Genomic DNA, 27,595 nt, shown 5'->3' with positions numbered 1-27,595 from the left:
GATTTGCAGAAAATAAAGTATCTATCAAACAAACACAATGTTGCAGCACCTCTTTGAAATCATTAAATTTGCTGTTTTTTCTTTTTTTTTTGTAAAGAACTTGTACCTGTACGTTGTTTTGATTTTATAATAGTGGGTTGTTACTTTATCTCTTATATATGCGATATATGTATATGATTGTAAATATATATAATGTAAAGAGCTTGCTTCCAGAAGGCGCTAAATCTATTGAAAAAAAAAATGATAGATTTAGCGCCTGTTGGAAGCAAGGTCTTTATGTACATCGTGCATAGGTCACTTAAGTTACGGACGGACACCATACATTTTTACTTGTAGTGAGGTTTCGGATGAGAAACGTACACATTTCATGCGTGTGTTTGATTGCATGATAACACTGTCGAAGACTATACTCTACGTCTTTAACGTACAAGGACGGAGAATTACTGAAATAATTCAGCTGCATTAATGCCCATCTCTCCGCAAGCCCCGAACTTAACACACCACCAATAGTAACAACATTAAAAGTTGGGCCCAGTTCAATGTTTTCCATGTCTGATCAACATAGAACCGTTATGTTTCAGTTACGTGTATGGAAAACCAGTTAACGGGCGATATCTCTTGAAGTACGGCTTCGTTAGAAGAGACGGGACGGTCGAAATGATGACGGAAATGAAGCGGGGACAGGTAAGTAGACACTACACATCGAACCTTCATTCTTATTATTTGGAGTCAGCTATTCCTGCTTAACTTTGACTTTTACTTAATCTCAAGGAACTGTTTACAAAGACTGCAATTAAAAATAAAAACCGAACATTTTATATAACTAAAAAAATAACTATAATATACAAATGATGCACAGAACAGCAGAGTGGATCGGTGAGAATTGGTTTAGCTTTGGAACTGTTCCAAAGTTAAACGAGAGCATCCAATTCTCACTGCTCCACGAAATAGGCCTGTGCATCATTTGTGTAATAAAATGGGCCCGTAAATTCATGAAATGCAACCATTTTCCTTATCATGCTTCCGGTACACCTACACCACTGTACAAGACTTGAGCCATGCATTCGGATTTTACCGGACGCATGGCTCAGTGTGGATCAGGAAAGATTAGTGCATGACAATTTACCAATCAGATTGAAGAGATAAGAGAGCCATTTGATAACATACTACAACTATAGCTTTAACTAACATATAACGTACTCTACTTAAAAACATGAATTTGATTCATCTCGATGGCGAGATGGCATTTGTTGAACAGCCAGCTACTATACCTTGGGAATGAACATGACAACTTATATAGAGATTTTTCAGAGGCCTGTAAGAACTTTAAATTAATCATTTTGAACTGGAGGGATTACGAAATGAATAACTTTGATGCTTCAGTTGCAAGCAGGAGATGCAACAGTAACAATAGATTCCCTGGATACTGCCTTCGGCGAGGACTGGTTTGAGGACTTCGAGGATTGCCGCTGGCACGTCGAGGCTATTGTGGAAGAGAGAACGACGGGCCACACTGAAGCAGCTATCGACACTTCAACCATGGTTGTGTCCACGCCGTACAAGCTGTCCCACAAACACACCGTGCAATACTTCAAGAAAGGTCTCAACGTTCACGTCAAGGTACAATACTCTTCCGGTCGCCACTTACACTGCCTGCATACTAGCAGTGGAAATAGAAAAATCACGAAGAGCTCTTTGATTTTAACGTTTGTTATCTTCGGCCGCCAATATTGTTCCTATCATAATGAGCTCTGATGTTAATAACTTTTAAGCTATGGACCCCCACGCACAAACACACGCACACGAACACACACACATTCACCCACACACATCGAACACTCTTTCTATCACACACACACACACACACACACACACATAGCACTGACACACATCCCCCATAACTCGACATTAAATGGAAGCCCCGATGTGTCATTTGTTTTGTTTTGTTTGTTTTTTATTGTTCCATATTCCACATTTCAACAAATACATAAAACATAAACATCACAATACAAAAGCATGGATGAATTGTCAAGTACAGCTTATACGACAATAAAACATGTGAAATATGAGGAATCCACATAGAAGCATTGCTTTTAGGGTGTAGATTCCCAGATGCGGATGTGAGATTATTTCTTACTTGGTATATGTAATTAAAGGAATGACAATTTGTGAATTGGAGAAATATAAGCGCCGAAAAGTAAAAAAGAAAAAAGAAAAAAACAAAGAAAACAATGTCCGCGGCACAAGACTTCCTGAGAGTTGCGTGATCGCCCGAGCGAGGTACAAGTCAGATGCAGTGTACAATAGCAGAGATACCAAATGTATACAAAGGAAGTTCAGGAGATGATACAGAAATCACGAGCGAGGCACATGTTACATAATCGATAATGTCAGTAATGTAAAGTATGAATAGAGAATGTCGAGGAGGATTGAAGAATAGCTGTAGCTTATGCTTAAATGAATAAAGAGACTGAGATTTGATTATTTCTCTATCCAACTCATTCCAAAATTTAGGTCCTGTAGTGGTTATTGTTATTGTTTTTAAAGCAGATACGGTCCGTACAGGAGAAATATGAAAAGAATCTTTTTGTATAGTAGGGTAAGAATGAACTTCAGTATTTTTGACAAACATCGAAGAAAACACATCAGGGAGACCACCTGAGTTTCATTGAAACATAAATGACCCGATATTGAAATGATATAAATCCTGGATATTAAGTGTTCTACTGGAAAAGAATAAGACATTATGTGTTCCAAAATTGTGGCGAAGTTAATTATCCGTATAGCTCTTTTCTGTATCAATGATAAAGAATTAAGTCTAGTTGTACAGCAGTTTCCCCATGCCAGGATTCCATAACCTATATAAGGCAAAAAAAGAGTAGAATACAATGAATGCAGAACATGTCTAGGAAAATACTGTTTTAAGTTATACATAACACCTACATTTTTTATAGTAATTTACGCAAAGAATCAACATGAACTTTCTATGCCAACTTACGATCAATATAAAAAGACCAAGGAATTTTGTATATTCCACCTGGTTCAATTCCACGTCGTTTACGACCAAGTTACCCGAAAAAAAATATTGATTATATTGCTAAAGACCATAAATTTTGTCTTGGTCAAATTCAGTGACAATTTATTATCCTGAATCCACTTAGATACTGATTTTAATTCAGTATTAATTGTATTTCAGTAAAACATGAGGGTTTAGATTTGAATAAAAAATGCTGGTGTCATCGGCAAAAAGTAGAAAATAGAACAGAGAGGACGAACTGCGAAAGTCATTCATATAAAGAATAAGGGATCCTTGCGGTACCCCACAAGTTATTGGCTGTGAGCTGGACACATGGCCATTCAAACTAACAAATTGAGTTCTTCCGGTAAGGTAACTTCTAAACCACTCCAAGGCCCTTCCACGAATCCCATAGTGTTGTAATTTGTATAATAATATTTCATTGTTGATTGTGTCAAAGGCCTTGGAGTAGTCAAGAAAGATGCCTACTGTGTGACACTTGGCATTGATCGCTTCAATAATTTTCTCTATCATAGTAAAATATCATGAATTGTGGAATGCTTTTTACGAAATCCAAATTGATTATCATCTAATACATTACAGTCGTTTAAGAATCGGAATACACGTGTGTACCCAATCTTTTCAAGTAATTTAGAAAAAGAAGTTAATAACGATATTGGTCGATAATTTCCCAGTTCGTCCTCTCGGCCCTTTTTATATATCGGGATAACTTTAGTGATTTTCATCCTAGTAGGCACTACACCGTTCAGTAATGACAAATTAAATATATGGGCGAGAGGTACAACAATCTCATGTACAACATATTTCAGAAGATAATTAAGAAATTCCATCATAACCAGTACTTTTTTTTGGCTTTAAGATTATTTACAATGTCAACAATTTCGGATTCTAATACAGGCATAAAAAACAAAGATTGATAATTGTGATGACTTAAATACGTAGAAAACGGTATATCCGTTTCCGGAATTAGATCCAACATTCACAAAATATGAGTTAAACGCTTCAGAGATTTCATTATCATCTCTTAACTCGATGTCATTTAAACAAATCTTATGGATATCCGATTTATTTCGTTTCTTCTAAAGAACATTATTCATAACTTTCCACGTGGATTTATACGTAATGTCCTTCTCATGGAGAAGAAACAGTGAAGAAAATATTTCTTTTTTTGCCTCACGCAACACAGAAGTAAGAACATTACGATAACTAGTATATTTGCTTTTAGCAGCATCAGTTTTTTGAGACTTGAATATATAAAAGAGCTTATTTTTCCTAAAAGAGCTTATTTTTCCCATTTAATGTTGAAGTGGTTACTAGCTAACGATGAGTTTTACCAAGTGCAGTCCTTAAATTTGCCTAAGATCGAATGGTCACTTCTATGATTCTGATGGACGAAATAAGAGAGTTGTGACCCGGGCCCTCGTTTGTTCACATAGGTATTATACATGTATATATATATATATATATATATTTTTTTTTTTTTTCTTAATTTTTTTTTTATTTTTTGCAGACCAAACGCTTTTGACTCCCGAATGAAAATATTAATCGTATGTGCTGTTCCGCGACGAAATTTTGCAAACTGCTATTCATAATTAACATCATAGATTGATTTACATCATAGATTTTCATAGGTTTTCAAACCAAACTCTCATTACATTCGCGGATGATTCAAACCCTTTTTATTTTCATCCTTAACCCAATATTTTGAAGAGAGCATGAATGACGAATAAAAGAAAAAAGTCACACGATCTATTTACGTAAACACATTGTGTTTGAAAGTTGAAAAAAAATATAATTATATATATATTTTTTGGTAAAAGTTACTTCTATTGCATTTTTTAATGAATTTGCGTTGATAATAAGCATTCGTGAAACTGTTGTATAATTCTGAATGATCCATTAGCGTGATAAAGGTGTAATGAATAGGGGAAGGTACTATTTTTACTTTATGTGCATGAATAACACTTTAATCAAGTTATATATTGCCTTAGGCAACAAATTTTATATTGTCAGACAATCCTGGATGAACCCCTTTTATTGCAAAAGTTGACGATCAGAATAGTCTTCAACCACCGACCATACCAGAGCACATACTCATGCTTGATTAGGATTTCTGACGACAAATTTTGCAAGTGAAATACTTGTACCTATTTAAACTTGTTCAGTTCTTAATCATAACTTCAATCATCTTTCCAAGGTATTTCACGATTTATGTCACCGCATTAGTCACGTTTAACCAGGGGCGGGTCTAGGAATTCCAGAAGTAACTGATTGTTTCTTTTGATTTTCAACTAAAGAAATGATAAATGAATTACATTAAATAGGATGAAGGTTTCTGAGTTTTCCAAACATGAATACGTGAAAATGAATGAATAAAGAAAGCTATCAAATTTTTAACGTTAGACGGGATTGAGATGTTCTTTTTTAGTTTTCATTTTCCCAATCAAGATGAACATGATAGCAATATTTACATATTTACGTATTTGCATACTCACACATTGATGCTATGTCCGTCACAAAATTTAAAATCAATTTTTTTTTTTGGTTGCCTTGCCATTGTAATTGTTTTTGAAATATTTTCATGCGTAAGTGCTGAATTCGGGAGAAATGGACCCATGAAATGCATTTCGAAGATCCAATTTTTCGATGACCACTGAACCAAATTGAATGGGTTCTTCTGCAAGATGTACATGTTAAGTTATAGTTTCACAGCCAGGATTAGGAATCATATAGATTGTTTAATCATTTTGAAAGTAATAAATTCGAAAATCCGATAGTATTTTTTTTTTTGGGGGGGGGGAAGTATTGTGCCATAAATGTCTGTATCATAAATTTGAAACTTGCATTTTTTTTACAAAGTGTTAAACAATACAATGAGCAAAATGTGTATTTTGCACTTTGTACCACCTTTTGTTAACTTCGTTTGTTTGTTGGAAATAAAGTTTGATTGAATTTAATTGAAACAGATTGATGTACAATACGCGAATGGAAACATTGCATCGGAAGTGCCCGTCCAAATTGTGTTGGAGGCAACATTAAGCGACCGATCGACACAAGTTTTATACGAAAGGGAGCAGGAGACTGACGCCAAAGGTCGGGTGGCGGTGGTCGAAGACACTCCTCCAAATGCATTGTCAATATCAGTTCTGGTAAGTCCATCGTACAGTCATCAAATCAAGAACCCGACGCAAGAAGGGTGTTCTTTCATTTTTTTTTTAATGTTTAAAACCACAACGAGCCTTCAAACATAATTATGTGCAACAATATCTCGTTGTAAAGTTGTTTTGATATCACCTGTCCACAGTTATGGTTGTTTGTTTGTTTTGTTTTTATCCTTTCAAGGAACGGCAGCAGTTATTGACTTGTTTATTTAGATGTTTTCAGTAGTTCTTTGCACAACTTCCGTTATTGAAGATATTTCGTGCTAATAGATGAATGTAATTGATCCCTGTTTGTAGTAGGGACATTTGAAAAAAAAGTAAAACGATTTTCGGTGTTGAATTATTTATTCGTTGTGTCTCCAAACCGACCTCGGGGTTTGTTTGTTTTTTTCACAGTGTCAAACGACCACAGGGGAGTTTATTGGGAGCCAGGCTGTGCTGCGATTCGAACTGATTCCCTACGAACCAAGCTTTGAAAATGAAGCGATTGCCATCATAATTAGCGACTTGGAACCTTTGCAAGTGTGTACTACTATATCAAAAATATAATGCCAATGAAAACTTATGAAGAGCAATTTTTACATTTCATTGTTAAATTGCATGTATGCATCTAACTCCTCTGTAGAGGTGGCCATTATAAGAAAAAGTGTATACTGCATGTGGATGCCCGAAAGTTGACAATGATATGGAGATGATAGTTTGTGATCTATAAAAGTTTATATTTTCATCTTAGAGGTACTGTTTACCATTGGGAGCAGTGATTTATAAAATGTTCGAGTTATCACACTTGATGCATTATCATGCGTAGGTCCGTTGTATCACAAACATCCCTCCGTATAAAAATTTTGCAATAAAGCCCCAAATTTAAGGAAATATCACCATTTTTCTCAATAAACCATAACTGCACCGGCGGATCAAAGGGGGGGGGGGGGGGGGGCTCACCCGCACGTGCGCCCCCTTAGATTTTGTAAAGGCGCCCCCCCCCCCTTTACGGATTCCTGGATCCGCTCCTGAAAGTGTATACGGTTTATTCTGTATAAAAAAAAAAAATGTTAGCACTTTCGTTCTCATTTTGTATGTTATATTTAACATTACTTAACATTGAATATACTAATTATTATATTTTGATATTTGTTGTTCTATCCCAAACTCATATTTTACAACTATTTTGAAGCACCAAAGCAGGGTTTTATTTCATCTGCAAAATGATAAAGATATTTTATGCGTTTAAAGGCATAATTTACTATTTGCAGATGAAACAAAAACCGAGTGGTAGTGCTTTAAAATAGTTCTGAAATGTGAGTTAGGGATAGAAACAACCACTGTAAAAATTTGAATCCGTATAATTGATGTTAAGTATTGTGAATTACCAAAAAATGTGAATGATAGTTATTTAAAAAAAAAGTTTCCAGACTAAACCGTCTACAGTTATGGTTTACCCTGGTTTGTTTACTGAGAAAAATACTGATATCTCCTTATATTTTCGGCTTTATTGCAAAAATGTTACATGGTAGGATGTGTTGTAATACAACCGACCTACACATATGGATCAAATGTGTTATCTTGATTTTTTTTTTTTTAAATCACTGCTCCCAAAAGTAAACAGGAGTTTTAACAAGATTTGTAATGGTTCGTATCTTGGCCTCCTCCTAACTATTTAGGATCATTAGCGCTCATAAGCTGCTGCGGTAACAATTTTTTGGATGAAGGGTAAGATAAATCTTACATAATGTGCGTTGGTCTGTTTATGTGTTTGCTATAATGTGTAGACAGGATGGAAGCAGAGTTTGACTCTAAAAGTCGTAACACGTAATGTAAGGTATAATGCCTTGATGGGTGTTACATTATCTTAATAATGTAGTAAGAGATTTCCTACAATTCTTCCGAAGGGGAGTCTTGTTTGCTGCATTTTCATATGATAATCATGTTGCTATAGATGGCAATAAAATACATATAGGCAACCATCGGAACTGGGTATTCAATTCGTATCAATTCAATTGAATTTAATTCAAAAGACATTTTATTTCCAATAGCACTATACAAGCTCATGGAAAAGGTACAATATTAATATATATATATATATATATATATATATATATATATATACATAATATGTGTGTATCTATATGTATATATATATGTGTGTAATATATACATATAGCCCATTATATATTGACTTACTGACTTAATTGCATAGGACAGTGTGTCCCTTTGCTCTCCTACGAGTGATCCTTCTCCAGTTTGGTCTTCCCTGGGCTTGCTGTTCAGCCTCTTTCAGGGGAATGCCCAAGTCTCTTTCAATTTGGTCTCTCCAGCGGGCAGGAGGGCGTCCTGGTGTTCTTTTCCCGAGAAAGTTATTTTTGAAGGCTTGGAATGGGATCCTATGTGACGGCATACGAATTACATACCCAAACCACTTCAATCTCCTTTTGGTTACTTCATCACAGATGGTGTTGGTGAGACAAAGCCTCTGTCTAATTTCCTCATTCCTTATCTTGTCAATGAGCCTCACACCAAGGATTGCTCGTAGGCATCTCATTTCAAAGGTGTCTAATCGACGCTGGTCGGCGTGGCGTAGTGTCCAAGACTCAGCACCGTAGATGGCAATAGGGAGGATGAGTGCTTTGAAGATTCTCACTTTAAGTGATCTGGGGATAATCTGGTTCGTCCATATGGTGCTTTTCAGTTTGCCAAATGCCCAGGCCGCTAATCTGGTACGACGATTCACATCATTTGCCACTGTAGGAATGTTGCTACCCAAGAATCCAACTTTGTCGATGTCTACTCCACTCAAGGATATGTGACGTTTGTCTTGTGATATGACTTTGCATTTGCTGGGGTTGATTTTCATACCCCATCTGGTGCAGGCCTTTTCCAGTTCGTTTGTCGAGACTTGTAGTTTCTCAAAGACAAGATCCATCAGTGTGGTGTCATCTGCATATCGGATGTTGTTAATGCACATGTCGCCCATCCGGATTCCACTGTCTAAATTTTGGACGTCTTTCATTACAAATTCAAGGAACAAGTTGAAGAGGCTAAGGGAAAGGAGACACCCTTGTCTAACTCCTGTCACTACTTGAAACCATTCTGTGATCTTTCCGTTGACAATGACAGAGCATTCTGTTTGATAGTACATGCTCTCAATTAGGTCTACCATCATCTTGTTTACGCAAATAGAGCGCAGACATTTCCACAGGGCTTCTCTCCAGATTGTGTCAAATGCAGCCTTAAAATCTACGAAATTCCAGTGAAGTGCAACATTCCTTTCTTTGGCTTTTCAATGATTTGCCTCACAACAAATACTGCATCAGTTGTGCCACGTGACTGCCGAAAGCCACATTGTTCTTCAGTCAAGTAGCTATCAATGGTGTCCTGAATTCTGTTGAGGATCATTCTGCAGAATACTTTCCCTGAGATGGAAAGCAAGCAGGGTGATGGCTCTGTAATTACTTGGTTTGAATCTGTCTCCCTTCTTGAAAACTGGAGTTATGAGGCCTTTGCTCCAGTCTTTAGGTGTTTTTCCTTCTGCCCTTGCAACGTTGATGATTTTGAGTACCATCTGCCTCATTGGAGCTTCTCCTGCTTTCAGGGTTTCCGCCGCTATTCTGTCCCATCCACATGCTTTATTAATCTTGAGGGATTTAATTGCACCTTCCACTTCTGCTAATGTAAATGGTTCACAATGGTCCTCCTTGCTTGGGGGTCTGGGATGGATTGGAGCACATTCTCATCCCTTGGAAACTGTGTATTCAGATGAGTGCAGAAATATTCCTCCCAACACTTTATTACCTCTTCTGGGGACGTCTTAAGTATGCCATCGCTGTTCTTAACTGCCGGAAGTGTTTTATCTCTGTCACCAGCAAGCTTCTTCACCCTCTTGAAGAGTTCGTGGCTGTCATTTCTGGCATAGGCAGCCTCCATGTCTTCCACGTCTCTGTCAAGTAATTTCTTTTTCCAGCTTTTCACCCTGTATTTTACATTTTTGTTTAACTTGCGATATTTTGCCTTATTACTGGATGTAGGGTTGTTTAACATTAGGAGACGAGTTTTCCTTCTCTCCTCACAAGCTGTGCGGACATCCTCAGGTAGGCCTTTCACTTGTTTTGCTCTTTTATGGCCAACAACGTCTTCAGTGATCTTGTTGGTAGTGTCTTTAAAACTAGTCCACAGGCTGTCCACATCTGTATCAGGCAGGTGGAGGAGTGGCTCAAAGGCCCTACCTATTCTGGCACAGAATTCTTCTGCAATAACCGGATTGCCAAGTCTGCTGACGTCATAATTTCTTGGTAGAGACTTGGGTCGTCGTGCTCTGCTTGGGAACAGTTTGACATAGGCGACTACTAGGTTGTGATCCGAACCTATGTCAGCTGAGCAGTACGATCTGCAGTTATGAAATGTCCTCAAATTCTCCACTTGGGTGATGATGAAGTCAATTTGGTTTTTGTACCGTCCATCTGGAGATGTCCACGTGGCTCGTCTGCATTCTTTGTGCTGAAAGTATGTGTTGCAGACAGCCAACTTGTGTAGTGTGCAAAATTCCAGAAGCTTCTCCCCTCTGTCATTGGCTTTCCCTAGACCAAAATTTTCACAATAATTGTGCTATTGGAAAAGATTGCTTCTGTGGTCACAGAGAAATGTGGATCCTTGTAAAGCTTGCCAGAAGTCCCTTTCCTACATGTTTTGTGGAGGAGAGTTATCCATTGTGTTTACACCTTACAAATATAGCAAGTTGTTCATTGTGTTCTTGGACAAAATATCTTTTGAAAAAGTGACTGCTTGTTTATTTTGATTTTATTTTTTTTTTTACTAAAGAAATGAAAAACGAATTAGGACCTACATAAAAAAAAAAGATGCAGATTTCTGAGTTTTGCAAACATGGGGTAAAAATGAATAAATAAAGATAGATATCAAATTATTTAATTTCATTCAACTCCAAATTCAACTTCAAATTGAATTGATATTCAATTGGAGTAACGAAGTATTGGAAGAATTGGAAGTAATGGTATTGGAAGTACGAAGCCTTCCTAATGCTATTGGATTATATCTTCCGTGACTCAGGTTGGTGAAATAAAACAGGTGAACGTCTACAGATCCGGATCAGACAGTGCCCAGTTGCATTACATGGTAAGTACTTCACTTTAAATTGCGCACACAATTAGGAGATACAAACAACTGTGTCGGCCCTAATCCCAATCAGGATCGGGATACTTGTACGGCGTTTTATAACGACAGTAGGAAAACATTCTGGCACAATTCACAAAATATGATGTAGAAGAGGACGCCTCTCTCTCTCTGTCTTTCTCTTTGAATTTCCGATGGCGACCTACTCGTGAAATTCAAATATTATGTTATTCAGTAAATGTGAGAGCATACGGTGTAATGATAATGCTGCACACTGTAAGGGAACTTGCCAAAAAGAAGAAGAAAAACATCTTAATAATATGCAGACGAGCTGATATTCTTTAAAGGGGAGTTTCTGATATTTTCTAAAGGGGAATCCAGTCCAAATAAAGTTAGTATGATAAGAACGAGTAAAATATTACGAGTTCTACGGTAAAAATTGTGATCGAAATCGGGTGAAAAATAAAGAGGTTATGACATTTTGAAGTTTGGCTAATTTTCCAGGAAACAGTTCTTGAACGGTCAATATGAATATGCAAATGCAATGTGAGCATGTCATCTCTTCACAACTTGCCAGATAGTTGGTACATAAAATTTTGAAATTTCCAGTTTTTCATTCAAATGCAATTTATGCCAGAGGCTCAATTTGTGGTATATCTATGTGATCACTATCCTGAAGTTATTCAACCAGGAATAACATCACGTTTCAGGCTTCAACGACAGAAACAAGAAATTTTCGTCTTTTTTTTGTGTACATGACCAATGGTTAGCTCACTCCTTTGCATATTCCTATCCAATGTACAGGAACTGTTGTGCAGAAATTAGCAGAAATTCAAAATGTCATAATTTCCTCATTTTTCATTCGATTTCAGTCAAATTCCTATCGTTGAACAGACTAACTTATATTCGGACTGGATTTTCCCTTTAAAAGGCAGTGAGACCACGTAGCAATATAACCCCTCAATTAATAACTGAATACGCAAGAAAAAAGTTAATTCAAACATTTTTTTTTCCCAATGTTTCAGGCGAAATGATACGTCTATTCACTGCGACAAGATTACGAACAGAAAGAGTATACTACAACTCCATGAATCAAAAATAATAATTAGACAAACAAATAACTAATTGCAGTGGTATGAATCTACAATTATGATATAAATTGCTTGAACAAAAAACAGAAAAAGGCGATAAATGAAAACGATCAAAGATTGACAAGTCCCCATTTTTGACCATTGGTATAAGAGGGAGCTGCAGATATAACATGTCGTCGAATCGCAGAAAAGTAAGGGTGTATTCCAATTCGGAATCTTTTGAGTTCAGATGTTAAACGCTCTCTTGCACTTAGCCCCACGTGACATAAATAATAATAATAATAATAATAATAATAATAATGATAATAATAATAATAATAATAATGATAATAATGAGTGGCTACTTGTATAGCGCACAGGTCCACTTTTCAGTGCTCATGGCGCTTAAAATATTGTCATCGATCACCAAGTTGTTATTTTTTTGTATGTTTGTTTTCACGTAGTGCGTGACAGCAGGAAAAATAGTACACTCAGGTACGCTTCCAAACGTTGGCGCCACCCCAGTTCTACAGATTCCCATCTCACAGGCTATGGTGCCTAGAACACGGATCATTGTGTACTATTTCACTGAAACGGCAACGGGTGAAACCTACGTCACAGCTGACTCTTTGCTGGTGGAAGTGGAGGAACAGTGTGGCGGCGAAGTGAGTTTAAGGGCGGTGAGTTGGCTCAGTCTGGAGCGCGTCTGCCCAAGGACCCGGGTTCGAACCCGAGTCTGGACTGAGGAATGTTGTGTGTAATCATACCGTCCCCTCTAGCAAAAGGCAAAATACTCTGTCCCTCGGATAGGACATAAAATGGAGATCCCGTGTGTGAGAGAGCCACGACTCGTACACGTAAAAAGATCCCGCTTAATTCATTCATCGCAAAGAGCAGGGTGTTTAACCCAGTGAATTGGCCCCGCATCACATCCAACTGGACCTCATGGAAGACCAGCTTAGCGTAGCTTAGCGTAGCTGGTTTCAGAATTGCCCGTCAAAACTCATACCTGTTGGTAATCGGCTGTTATAGTCCTGAGTTGTCATGTACGTGCCCAATTCGGTGAAGGGTATTCTTTTCACTCCAACTGCAAACTAGAAGAAAAAAAAAAACCCAACAACACGCCACCCAAACAAGTTTAATGCAGGGACAGTATGAAGCGTGGACATATGAGATACAAATAGCACACTAATTTATCCTGTATGTTTGCATATTGACTAGTTCATGTTAAAGGCGCAGGAAGAATTAATGACAGGAAGTGACAAAAGTATTTATCCATGTTGTCCCTCTCTCAATATCCATTTTCAACACGTTAGGTGACCATCAGTAGCAGGAGACCGCCTCCACTGGTTAATGAGTACTTACCTCATGCTCCAGTGAACGTAAGGATAGAAGCCCCGAGGGAGTCGGCCGTGGCAATCATGGCTGTTGATACGGCTGTCTATCTCCTCAGAGATAAGGATCGCTTGACTAGACGAAAGGTATAAAACCCTCTTACATTTCATTTTCATTTCCATTTATTAAGTTTTCCACAAATTGTCTTTGTGCCATACATGCACATCTACAAAAATAACAAACAGCAAAATATGAAAATCCCGTGTTTGGAAGGAATTTTATATCATAATTAATCAAAAGTACAAAATGAACTTTCAAATCAAAGAAGAACATGTCATACTTACAGAAATGAAAAAGGGAGAAGAACACTGACAAGTTTATTCTCTTACAACTCTGCAAAGAAGATCAGTTTCTATCGGTTAAGAACGTGTGCTGCTGAACTATAGCTGGCACGACTATCTTTTACTAAGACTGCGGACGAGAGCTTATCCATTATGAACCCTTTCTGAAAATGTTGACTGATTCTACAGATTTCTTCATGGAAACAGAACATAGTGATTAAAGGAGCTGATTTCAAAAATTGTAAACTTATCAGTTTCCGATAAAGGGAAAGAATATGTAATTGAAAAGTGACTTTGTCCTTTATTTCTTTAATAAACCTCGTTTGAAAAGAATCCTTTTGGGACATTAGCTACCACAAAAACGCGATCAGAGAATAAATCGGTCCTTTGAGGCGCCTCAAAAAAAAAATAAAAAATCGCACCCATCATCCACATTCTATTACCTTTGGACTATAGTCTATATTTTTATTCTCTCTCCTTGTAGATGTTCAACCGAATGAAGAGGTATGACGTTGGCTGTGGACCGGGTGGAGGACGTACGGCGTCAATGGTCTTTGAGGTGAGATTGTATCATGACGTCGAGTGACGTACCACCCCCTCATGTATCCAGTCTGAAACATACCAATCTGAAGTGTATTATTGTTTAAAGTGTTATAGTGAACTTCGACGAAGTTTTTTTTTTTTTTTTTTAACTCAAAGTGGCCTACGTACGTCTTGAAATTGTCAGAGATGTTACTCGGTGTGCATTGATGTAATAACCACCTTCAATATTCCTCTACATCTCTAAACAAAAGATATTAGTCCAGCTACAAATTGTAGCTGAACATCGCACGTTTGACGTTTATGCACACTTTGCAGGCATGTTCCCTACCCCATAGCTGTATTCAATCTTGATGGATCAGAACCGTCTATGGACTAAAAAGCAGCTTTGAATTCCCCAACTTGTGACATATCACGTCTTCTGCATGTAAGTCGTGACAGGCACATGTACAAGCTGCAGAGAAGACTCAAATACACCGTCTCCTCTAACCATACTTTATCGCAGCAACTTACAGAAGGCACGCGCTGGCTAGCCATAGTTCAGAACTGCTCCAACAATAGCAGAGACACTAAATTTCTCAACTGGATGGGAGTGAGAAACTGCGATTTATCGAAGCAACTGAAGTTAGGGAGGGGGGGGGGAGGGAGGAAGGGATGGGTTGCACGGGTTGTAGGAGCATGCCCCCCCCCCTCCCCCCACCGTCCCATAGAGGTCTTTTCATTTTGAAATAGAAATTATGCAATTTGGCTTAGTTGATGGCACAATTCTAAGTGATCTGTTTGGATTGTTTATGTAGAAAGGGAAATAACTTTAACCCATGTAGGTGAGTTCCAGCCAACAAAAAGTATACACAGTATGAGGAAAAAGTTCACTACTCAGATCAGCATAACCGGACCTCTCATCCAGTGTTTATGTATTGATTGAAGGACCGGTGGGCGTGAGATGGGTTGCATGGGGAGTGAGACTCCACGCCGTAGGCGTGAAACTTGGTAGGTCTACAATAGATTATGGTAACTAATGGAAACTTGCACTAATAAATACATATTTATCACAGATTCTATTACTTGGTGCATGTCTCTACAAAGACAGTTCGGGAAATGAAATGCTCATATTCTCTATAGTCGAACCCTGGCTATTAACTGACTGCTGTTCGAATGTTTTAGAAATCGATTCATTTGTGAACGTAGACAGGTGTGATTTGAGAGTTACAGGGGATTCATAACCATCCCACTATTTCCCACCCGCTCACACTTGACTGATTGAAAGAATTAAAAGTTTTGTAAACCATTTCCAGTACAGGCCTATTTGAATATTGTCAGAAAAGTCATCTCACACAGGTTGAAAGACCAAAGTTATACATGCATGTACCTCTTTGTAATCTGCATCTTAAAAGCATACACATTTCACTCGAATACTTCAATTATTTTGATAACAGAACTCTGGAATGACGGTGCTTACGAACGCACAACTCGAGCTCAGCGTACGTGAAGGTTAGTAAACGTAACTGCGGAAAATTCTGACCTTAACGGTGCAATTGTACTGTTTACCTCAGGGAGCAGTGATTTAGAAAAATGCTCGAGTTATCATATTTGTTGCATGTGTCTACGCCTTTGAATGTCTCTACAACAGAGATGTTATGGCGCTCTACAAGTGCTGTGGATCACCATCATCATCATCATTAACATCATCACTTTATGACGTGTAGGTCGGTTGAATCACGAAATCTTACCACACAAACTATTCTCAGTAAAGCCTAAAATATAAAGAGATATCATCATTTTTCTCTATAAACAACAAGTGTAGACGGTTTATTCGAAACTAACTAATGGTCTCACTTTGTACATTTACAATACTTAACATTGTATATACTGATTAAAATTTTACATTTGTTGTTTCTATTCGTAATTCACATCGTAGAACTATTTTGAAGCACGTAGAGTTCGTTGTTTTTTTTTTTCATCAGCAAAATATTAAATGATACCTTGTTCAGAAAGTAAGGGCAGGAGAGATTACTCTACAAGACCAGTGACACTTTTGCAAGGTTCATCATACTTTTCCTTCCATGGAATGATGCAGGACAACGGGTGGGTGAGGGACTGAGGGCGGAGGGTTATAGTCTTTTACGTTAATATCCAAGCTGAGGCTGTAGTTCAAGGCAGCATTATTTGATTTGATGAGTTCTACCCGGCGCTCATGAGAACTTCCTCTCGCCTCCACTATGTGACATAGCATTTGCTCAGGATGCGCTGTCACTTCTTTTTAAAGCAATATATTTCGTTTACATTTAAATCTCATACATTAATTGGCATCTCTTGCTCGTCTTTTCTTTATCGTTTAATCCTTACATCTGATGTATGGTATGTTTGTATAATGTGTATGTAAATCTACGTGCGTACGTATAAGTATATATATATATATACTCCTAGATGGGTCATTTGGAAGACATTTCCATTTGTTTTATATGCAAATTTTAAAATACATGTTCAATGGCAATTTACGCAATGGAGACACGAAAATTGTCTCCTTAATGACCAGTTGTCTCCCTAATGAAGACACTTCCCCCCAATATGTCTCCCTAAGGTGCCAACTAGGGATATATATATATGTGTATATAATATATATATATATATATATATATATATATATATATATATATATATATACATACACACACACACACACACACATATATATATATATATGTATATATATATATGCGTTTATGGGTGATTGTTATAAATGTTTATATACAACAGCCACGTTAATGCGGATCCTCTTTTATTTTCCCCGTAGTTTGATTCCTAGTGCCAAACGAGATGCTTCTATCCTTTGATTAGTTGTGTCATTCAAAAGGTGTCTCTCTTTTTACAAACGTGGCATGACGCCTGACGGTAAATATTCGTTTTTAATCATTCGTCTTTTAGGGCCCCAATGCAGGCAGGCACCTGCGAGAAAGCGTCGAAGTGTAATTGCAGGTAAGCCTTTTTTTTTTTGGGGGGGGGGGGGGGTCCTTCTCCTACATACCGTATGCCCCCTCCCCCAAATGAAAATACAACGGGACCCTCCGCAACGATAACTTAAAAAACAAAAACAAAAACAGGGATTCAATTGAAATACAATTTAAAGGTGTATATGAAACTATAACTTATTACCCACATCTTACCGAAAACTCCATCCATCTTGCTTCAGTGGTCGAAGAGAAATGAGAATCTTTGTAGAGCATGTCATTAATCACTTCCCTCCAAATACTGTCCATTATCTGATTATGTTCACACATTAATGCATTTCCGAGAGTACCCAAGTGTAAACTTGGAATAAAACAGACCCATTACATTAATGCTTTACAGCGATCCACATTTCTCTGTGACCGCTCAGCCAAATTGAATGCGGTTTTCTGCAAAATGTAGGTAAGGTGTTTTTATTTAGACCCTGAAACAGCATTCAGACAGTTTAATTACATTGAAAGTCATCAATGCGGAAATCGATTGTATGTTTGTGTGTGTTTTATTTATTTATTTATTCATTTTTTTATTTAGAATTGCGGCATAGTACAGTAACTATGAACAAATCTGCTCATTCATTGTTGTTTCCATAGGTGCGCTTATCACAGTGATGATGCGTGACAGACGTTCGATAAGATATACTTTTTCTCCTGTCTAGTCTAATGGGGGAAATAACATTAATACCCCCCCCCCCAAAAAAAAAAAAATCGTCTCCACGGGTTTTGTAAATTTTGTATCAAGAAGGGGTTAAATTTTCAACTTTTTTTTTTTTTTTACACCTACGCATCGTGAAGAAAATGGTTTGTTGGGCGACAGTTCCCCCCCCCCTCCACCCCCATTTATAAATCTATTATTTTGTTCGGGGAAGGGGGGGGGGAGGGGTGTGTTTGAGCAGTCTGATAAAGGGCAAAGTTACAAAGTGATGTATTGAAATTTATTCGAAGACGACTTATATCTCTATTATGTGACCGTGGATTACCAAACGAACAGAAAGTCGCACGCAGTGATTTTGTGTGAGGACTAAAAATAGATGAAATGGGTCAACCTAGCCGATCTTGTGTTTTTCATATTTTCCGAAAGAACAAGTTTTCTTCTACATTTTGTGAAAGTTTGGGATCATAAAACATACGGGAAGTTGTGTTTTCATCAGTTTTTCTCGAACACTTTTTTGGTGGAATATAGTGTGATTCGGTGTTTCTCATAGAGCCCTCTTCATTTTTTGAAAAGCCCTGTCCATACTCTTTACTTTCCACTCTAATAACTTTTGAAAAAAACGATGCTACTGCATTGAAAGTTGGCATTAATCATATACAGAATGTTTTAATTTTCAATATCAGCTTAATCTAATTATCCTTTCATTGTTGTTGCTCCGATGGTCAACATCATGTTATTTTGTTCCATTCATCCCACAGCTAGCATGGCTTGGTAAAGATCAGGCGCTTGAATAGACCCTGTACTTTAGAGCCTGTTTTCTCCGTACACATTTTCCAGAGTGTGTCCTTTCTTTCCAATATTAGGAGAGTCCAAATTGAATTTTACATAATCTTAAAGCTTAGAGTCTGCTCTTCCAGAATCTGCTCTTAACTAAATATCAATGTCTAGCGACTTTTTGTTGTTCTTTTGATGCAGGGTCACATATACTATGTGGGAGGAAATCTTCCCCCCCCCAAAAAAGAGAGAGAGAGAGAGAGAGAGAGAGAGAAGAATCACTAGCATGGGGAAGCCGCTTCAAACGTCTAAGATTACTTCAAAGATCATACTGAATCATGATGTGGTCATAGACCACAGCAGTAATTTTTGGAATTTAAAAAACAAAGAAAAAAATCCATTCAACATGACCTTGACTTTGCTGTAACGTACAATAAAATCTGTATGCAAAACGATAAAATTCAGAAATTTCTGCAAAATTACCGAACATTATGATTTTACTATTATTTTGAAGAAATGTATCATTTAAGATCCTGTTCAAGAAATAGGAAAACCGGAAGAAATTATGTTAATATCGGTCGACGATTTAACAATACTAAAGAGACCCCCTCAAGAAGTTGATATTACTTTGGTATTTGAACATGCACGCACTCACGTGGACACGCACTCACGTAGACAGACACACACACAAGCATGGTATGGGAGATTAAGTTTCTCTTCATGCTTTTTGTCTAAAACAGTAAATAATATGTGGACATCCTGTGCCTTTTAAAGTCTTTTTTTAAGGTCATGACATTTTCATCTCACCAAATTGTAAATTTGTGAATTCTAATACTCAAGAAAATTATGAGAATCTGCAATGGTTCATTACATTCCCTATTTCTAGATCCGATTTCCATGAAACTATCCTCTTTCTGCGCATGTGCATGATTTTACTCTGTTTAAAAGTCAGCCTATAGGCTCCAATACCCCTTCATAAACTTAATTATGTTGATAACATCCGTTCTTTCTGGTCGTAAAATAATTCATGAGTGGGGCCAGAGCAGTGAGATTATTTTTTTCCTCGCATTGTAATCAGTATCACTACCAGACCTGGAGGTTGTAACCGAAATTCCATAATGATGCGGATCAATTGATGGGGTCAAAAGGTCACCATATTCCAACACGACTGGGGGGGGGGGGGGGAGGGGGGCGTTCAGTTGTCACAATGATAACACGTCTTTGCCAGTCTTTTATTTTGAAGTGATCCCGCCTACACCCAACTGGACCCACTGGAAGACCAGCTATTGCAGCTGAATATAATAATTCTTATGTGGGCTATCCATCCATCTTCTCAGATGGAAATGAAAAAAGAACAACAACAAACAACAAACAAAATTTGTACCTTTCATTATTTCTATTTATGATTCTTTCTTTTTTTTTGGGGGGGGGGGGGAACTCCTAGGAAAAGCAGTGCAAATTTTTTCCAGATTATGTGACTGCAGTCTTTGTTGAGTTGTCTACATTATTCTTCCAGGAATAATTTGGGAGACATTTATGAAAGGGGCATCATTAATGCGGACCTTTACACATGTGTGGAATTGTACGTTATAGTGACATTCAAAAAGAAAATTAATGCAGTTAATCAGGTGTAATACATTTGGGCAATTCCACGGTATGTAGGACACAGATGCCGAAAATTCAAAATGATATTTGTTTCAAACACCTTACATTTTCAGACAATACTTGAGTTGAAGTTTTAAGAATCATTATGTTTTTCAATAAAAGCGGCCATTTTGATTTTCAAAATGGCTGCCAAAATATGCCTATAACTCAATGGTAAGAAAGAGTGTATTGTCACATAATTTACCCTCTGTACATCTACTTTACTAGTACTCTAAACAACAATATTTTATATGTATGCAGTTACCAGACAAGTCTTTTACCACATGATAGAAAGAAAAAGCTGGTTGCTTTAAAGAATTTTATAAAAACTTTTAATTAGTTCGACAATGATGGATGTAACGTCAGTTACCAAAAACAAGGAATTTTTAAATTTATTCATCAAAGAAAGTGAGCTGTATGATGTAATTTAGGATTTCTAATGTATGCCCATATGCCTTCCTTTCAATACCAGAAAATAAGGATAGTTGGCATACTGGAGAGTCAAATGAACACATCAAAATGTGTAACGTCAGTTACCGAAACGTCATATACCAGTATGTAACGTCAGTTACCATGACAGTAATTATAACTTAGGTAATTTTTTTTTTTTTTTTTTACTTTAGGCCATTTCAATACATCTGGGAAGTCAAAGGTTATCAACAAAGAGCAGCAATCCCTTTGATAGGGACTGATGCCATCACCATGGTACACTGTATGTCCATGGATACATTTTTTTTTTCATTTTATCTTATTTATTTATTTATCTTTTTTTTTTGGTGGGGAGAGGGGGGGGGGGGCTTGAGCTTTTGATTTTCAGTTCAGCACAAGTTTAAGGTTAAATCATCTGGAAGTTTAGGTTTACCACATGCAATATATAATGCACTCAAATTACTTTACAGTACATTCACAGTCCTGCGGGATGATAAAGCTACCTAATTTATAGGCCTAATCAATGATGTGGTTGCATGGTAACCACCTTTTTCTATTCAAAAGCTTGTGTACAGCTGTATACCAACAGTTTTATAATCTTTACTAATGACTACTTTTGCTATTATAGCATTTTTCTTTTTTTCTGGAAGCTTAGTGAAGTTTCTACCTCAAGGCAATTCTTCGCTTGCACTTAAATGTGTGGTTTAGTTAATATGGCACATCTTGAAATGGTACATAAGATGGCCTGACATAAGGCATGTACACTTGTACTGTCATTACTGTTTGAAACTAACACCGATGTTGCTCAACGTTTAACACTGATGTTGCTCAAAGTGAAAGGTGATTCTAGGGTAAAATAAAAAACTGTTCATATTTGTTGATTACTTTATTCCATTCATGCAGGGACATTTCTGTAATACGTACATGTACATGATAATTATGAACAGGAAGATTCGTTTATACTGATCTTAGAATTCTTTTGTTGCAAAGTCATATTTCTTGGTATCTGGAATATATTTGCAAGCCTTGATATACCAGTGAAAAGGAATAGAAAAACAATTACATTCCTTCAAGCAAGGAATAAACAAATAATGCCCTTTTGACCAAAAAAAAAAAGCATGTTTCTTCTTTACAAAAAAAATATTAAAAGTGTAACACTATTCATTTAAATCATTATTGATAATGGAGATCATGTTTTTATTTGTGGCCCTAACAATGCCCTGAGGGAGAAGGAGTAAAATAAAGAAAAGAAGAAGAAATATATCACAGTTAGATTTCATACATATTTGTGAATCTATCTATTTGTATTTCCCCATGACCTGAAAGATTTTTTTTTTTTTTCACACACAAAAAACCGTGTTTTGTGTAGTACTGCAGGGCATTATGGGTGGGGTACTCTACATAGAAACTTTCCTGTTCATTAAAAACAACAACAACAACCCTTAGTTATGTCAATATTTATACTTGGAACTGATGAATCTAAATTGCTCTGTGTAATCATAACTGTTGAATAAGCATTCAATCTTAAGACAAATGTCAAGAAATATCCTCTGGTGCATTTACATTATTTTTGCTCAACTGTGCTATGGCATGGGGGGGGGGGGGGCTTGCCCTCTAAGGGCCCCACCCCATTTGTGTCTTTGGATTTTGTTTTAATTTGTTGCTAAGTAAATGCCTGGGATTTTTACTGGTATACTGCAGCAGTATAAAACCTGTTAAATAAATTAGTTCTCTGTAAACCCCATAGCAAAAGTATGTGTAACGTCAGTTACGTAACGTCAGTTACTGACATGTTTACCTTTAAGTTTTCATAGAACACAAAGAAAATGGACTAATGTTTCATTTCATTTGGGTATTTGCAATTGATGAACCAAGGTATGATTCCATATCAAACAAATCACTCTGAAAGGTCAGAATTATAAAATATCACAAAACTATTCCTAATCAAGATTTTCCATGTGTAAACCCTATGGCAAATGTAAGCGTAACGTCAGTTACCGGCATGCCTTCACTGAAATTGGCGTGGTGCTAAAAGGAAATATCTAAAGTGCACATTATTTTGCACACCTGTTCCTAAGAACCTAGGTATATTGCCATATTAAACACATAAAGTTCAGAAGTCAGGGACATGAGATATTTCCATTTAAATCTACACCATAATTTCCCATGTCCTTTTTCCGTAACGTCAGTTACCGACACATTTTCACTTGCTATGTGATAAGAAATGCAGTTTGAGAGAAAAACTTTCCACTTATTTCTTCATTCTCATGAACTCATTAATCAATACTAATTACAAGCCCTGGGTGCTTTCATTTACAAAACTACAACATAAACAATTTCATGAAAATCCTTACGCGTAACGTCAGTTACCGTGGAATTGCCCATTTATGCAGCCATGATAGTGTACTGGTACTTATTCAGCGATGATGTAACCATCGTCGTTTGTAATTGGCATGTGTGGTTGTGAACGAAATCGCCTTTTTAAGCCAAATTCTGATTTTTTTTTTAATGAAATAAGTGTCATGTGTCATCTTAAAGAATTTAATCACATCGTGCCCGGAAAAAATGTCCTTAAATGTGGTTGATTTGTAGTCTTCATCTCTTCCTGTTCCACTTAATATCTATTACAGAGTGCTTTAGTACGAAAATTCAACAGTGCATGACCGACCGGCCTCGCTTGCGAACTGTGTTAGAAGGGAACACCCCTGACTGTACCTTCTTGACTCAACTGCTGAAAAGGACTTGTGACTCGGTCACGCGAAGTGAGAGAGTGGTGAGCACTTCACTTTTTTCTTTCTTATTGTTTATATAGTTTAGAGCCTGACTGTTGTAGTGCTCCAAATCCCACGCAATGATTCTTTTTTAACATGTGTTCTCACACGGAGTTTATCACACATCATTACGCTACATTTTTCTTTGCCTGTATCAATCCTGTGTAGGTATTTCGAAAATATTGATAGTTCATCAAGCAGACACAAAGTAAAGCAAGCTACTGTGCTCTATTCAGTTCCTAAGGGAAACAACGTTTGTCAATGCTTCAACTACGAAAACAGATCTTCGGTCACATTTCAACACGAGTGAGACAATAATCGTCGATAACAATGTAAAATAAAGCAAAGATAGAAAAAAAAAAGAAAGCTCATTTTCTTTAGCATCAAAAAACTTTATCCTGACTTTTGACCTTTATCCTGAAACGAAACTTAACAATTAGGGGAATAAAAAAAAAATAAAGAATAAAAAATGTTAATAGTGATGAGACGAGTAATGTACTTCATGTAATGAGGAGGAAATAATGCCCATTAAGGATATTTCATCATTTATTTCAAAGACGTTTGATACAGTTATAGATATCGAGCTCACACAATAATGGAGCTGTTAGCGATGCAACACTTAATACAATGCGGAATTTATTACAGGAATTCAGGCTATGCTGCCAAAGTCGAACCCAGACCTTTGTTCTTCGTTCGAGTGATGACGAAGACGTAGGGGAGGTTAATGCCAACGCCGAAGTTCGGAAAGATTTCAGAGAGACGTGGTTTTTTGAGCTCCTGGAAATGGGGTAAGGAGTGTTGTATTATTTATTATACACTGTTTAAAATTTCATTTTGTTTGTAATCTTTATTTGTTACTGTAATGGAAATACTTTTTGAGAATAAACCAGATCTATTCACGCAGAAAACATTGTTTTCAAGGAATTGTTTCAAACAAACGGGTAGATGTTGTGACCATAAAATCTTTTAGCTTTTCGTTTATTTCTGTGCTGTACTTTCACGTCATCAATTATGACGTTAATGACTGATATTCAAAAGATTATTATCATGTCATTGCTTTAACATTAAAATCCATAATCTAATATGTGTTACTGAAGAATCAATCATCTATTTTTTTTTTTCCGGGAAGGCCCCTCTCTTGAAAGGGATGGGAGGGCATAACAATGGTTAACCGGAGAGGCTTTTAAGAAGTCAAGTGTTGGTTGTAAATGCATGGACACAATTACCATTGTCACTTCCTTTATTTTCTCTTCCTGCAAGTGATAATACGGCGCTCACATACGAAACATCAGCACCAAGTAGCATAACCACATGGGAAATGGCCGCCGTCAGTGTGTCAGGACTTCTCGGGATGTGCGTGGCACCCCCATCGTCCGTCAGAGTGTTCCAGAACTTCTTCATCCAGCTTCACCTGCCGTACTCAGTGGTTAGGATGGAGCAGATGCAGGTGTTAGTGACGATTTTCAACTACAGGCCGGAACAGCTAGAGGTACAGATATCAATGGCACTCAGAGTATACAAAATGCAGATACAGTGGTGTTTGATATAGATCATCGATTGTACAGAAAGATCGAAAAAAATATTCGTATTTCACAAAGCATTCGAGTACATTTATTAAAAATATATTTCATTCCATATTGAAAGAAAAAAAAGAAAGAATGAATAACTTGAGTAATGCATAACAATGTGGTGTGAAGGGGCCTACTGAGAGGCTAAGCTTGTAAGATGTAGACCCATGACGATAAATGATTTTGGTGTGATATGAAAAAACTATCATTAAATGAAAAATAAGCAAATCAGCAAACCATTATAACAAAACTATATTAAAAAAAGCAAACACTGAAATATTCATTTATTGTATTAAACAGATACATATGGGCCTTATACATATCTATATAAGAATTATAAATCTTTTAGTAAGTATCAAGGCAGTCCACAGAGAAGTAACAGAGGAGATGAGAGAGTAGATTAAGTAAGTAAGAAATAAGTTTCATATCCATTGTAAGACCTTTTTACAATTTTGTCTCTTGCACTGCTTTGATTTTAATGATAAGGATAATAATGAAGTATGATGCTTTCGTATAACGCAATAAAAATTAATTCTCGGAGTTCTTTGCACACAAGAAAATACTACGTGTTAACTTGTTAGTAACTGTCTTAATAGTTTAATTCAGTTCAAATTAAACTACATTTACCTACGAAACAACAGCGATTACCATTATACAAAACAGTATAATTCTGATATTATAAAATAACATGCTGCAAGCCATGCAATTTGTTTCTTGCAATTTCAGAGATAGCTGAATACCTTTAATTGTAAATTTTAACTGTAATTTCGCAAAAGAGAGCATTTTGATCCATGCTCATACTATCCAAAATTGGTCTTCCTTGTGTGTGTGTGTGCTCGTGTGGTCACTTGACAGTGTGGTCATCTAAGCGTCTTATTGCAACACCACGTTATCAATACTACTCGCAAGAAGGTATAACCCAGTCATATCTTGTACACATAAACTTCAGACCATGGTCTACCGTACTTTTTAACATATTTTTATAGCTCTTCGCGTGATGACTTGCCACTACCCTCATATCCAGATTCTAAAAAACCCCATGAAGTTAGTTTCTTAAATACTCTGAAGTTATAGCTCTCTAATGATCCAAAAAGCGTTTATCTCAACTCAAATTGAGCATTTAAAAATTGTCCGCACTTGTGCGCCAACGTTTAGTAAGCTTCAGTGAACTGAAGCATCCCTTATCTTTTTCATTTCGATTCAATTCAATTCAATTCAATACAATTCAATTCAATTCAATTCGATTCGATTCAATTCGATTCGATTCGATTCGATTCAATTCAGTTCAATATCTATTCGGGATCCTCCATTCCATGATAGCATCAAATGCTTATGGAATGGTGTTTTACAAAAAGAGAACGTGAGCCCTGTAACTCTACCCATAGGCCTAGATTAAACGATCTCTCTCCATCATCAACATCTCATTTCTCTGCCAAAGGTTGATGTTAACTTCACCGTTCCGGAAGGTCTATGTGCAGGCAGCGGAGCAAGGGGACCAATACGTCGAACCTTGACTGTCCCTCGCAACGATGCCAACACCGCGACCTTCCTTGTTCTCCCTATCGAGGTTGGCGAGCACCCGATCAGGGTTCACGCGAAGGCGAGGTCTGGCGATGCGATAGATGCGGTCGAGAAGAAACTCCGAGTTGTGGTAGGTAGTGTGTGTCGTAGTTGGAACGATTGACGCGTTTACACCGAGCACGGTACGGGCAATGGGCCGGGTTTTTGGTATGGTAAGCCAAAATGAATCACATCTGGTTCTGTTAAAAGAATCAGTTATTCGGTACAAAATAACCCCAAATGTTATATTTATGTAAAAGTCAAGAGCAATAAAATCAACAGTAGAAGATCAATATTGTAACAAAATTATTAACGAGGAAGTAAAATATTGTAACAGAACCAGACATGGTTTCTTTTGGCGCATCATAGCAAAAACCCCGTTTCGTGATCCGTGCTGGATTCGGTGAAAAACGCAGCTTGATAAAGATAGTTTTCAACGCGCAAAAAACGAGAGAGGTTATTATTATCCTTATTATTATCATTATTATTATTGTCGTTGTTGTTATTGTTATCATCATTTTACTTTGATGTAGCAAGACTGTTTTGGACTCACAAAAAAAAAGTAGATGCATGCTGAAATATTCCTA

At 37.0% G+C, this 27,595-nt stretch overlaps 1 protein-coding gene across 1 annotated transcript in view; it reads left to right on the top strand.

The window, feature by feature from the left end:
- Positions 1 to 27,595, top strand: part of LOC140240971 (A.superbus venom factor 1-like) — a 78,582-nt gene that overhangs the window by 12,073 nt on the left and 38,914 nt on the right. Inside the window, exons 8-21 of the mRNA XM_072320744.1 lie at positions 582 to 684; positions 1,384 to 1,620; positions 6,004 to 6,186; positions 6,595 to 6,720; positions 11,257 to 11,322; positions 12,854 to 13,054; positions 13,706 to 13,870; positions 14,550 to 14,624; positions 16,042 to 16,096; positions 17,531 to 17,581; positions 23,740 to 23,882; positions 24,526 to 24,668; positions 25,141 to 25,369; positions 26,887 to 27,099. Of these exons, the coding sequence (XP_072176845.1) occupies positions 582 to 684; positions 1,384 to 1,620; positions 6,004 to 6,186; positions 6,595 to 6,720; positions 11,257 to 11,322; positions 12,854 to 13,054; positions 13,706 to 13,870; positions 14,550 to 14,624; positions 16,042 to 16,096; positions 17,531 to 17,581; positions 23,740 to 23,882; positions 24,526 to 24,668; positions 25,141 to 25,369; positions 26,887 to 27,099 (1,990 nt within the window). The remainder of the gene's footprint in view (positions 1 to 581; positions 685 to 1,383; positions 1,621 to 6,003; positions 6,187 to 6,594; positions 6,721 to 11,256; positions 11,323 to 12,853; positions 13,055 to 13,705; positions 13,871 to 14,549; positions 14,625 to 16,041; positions 16,097 to 17,530; positions 17,582 to 23,739; positions 23,883 to 24,525; positions 24,669 to 25,140; positions 25,370 to 26,886; positions 27,100 to 27,595) is intronic.

This window comes from Diadema setosum, chromosome 17 (genome assembly GCF_964275005.1).
Source record: "Diadema setosum chromosome 17, eeDiaSeto1, whole genome shotgun sequence".
Taxonomy (NCBI): domain Eukaryota; kingdom Metazoa; phylum Echinodermata; class Echinoidea; order Diadematoida; family Diadematidae; genus Diadema; species Diadema setosum.
The sequence above is the reverse complement of the archived record's forward strand: the minus strand, read 5'-3'. Positions and strand labels throughout refer to the sequence as shown.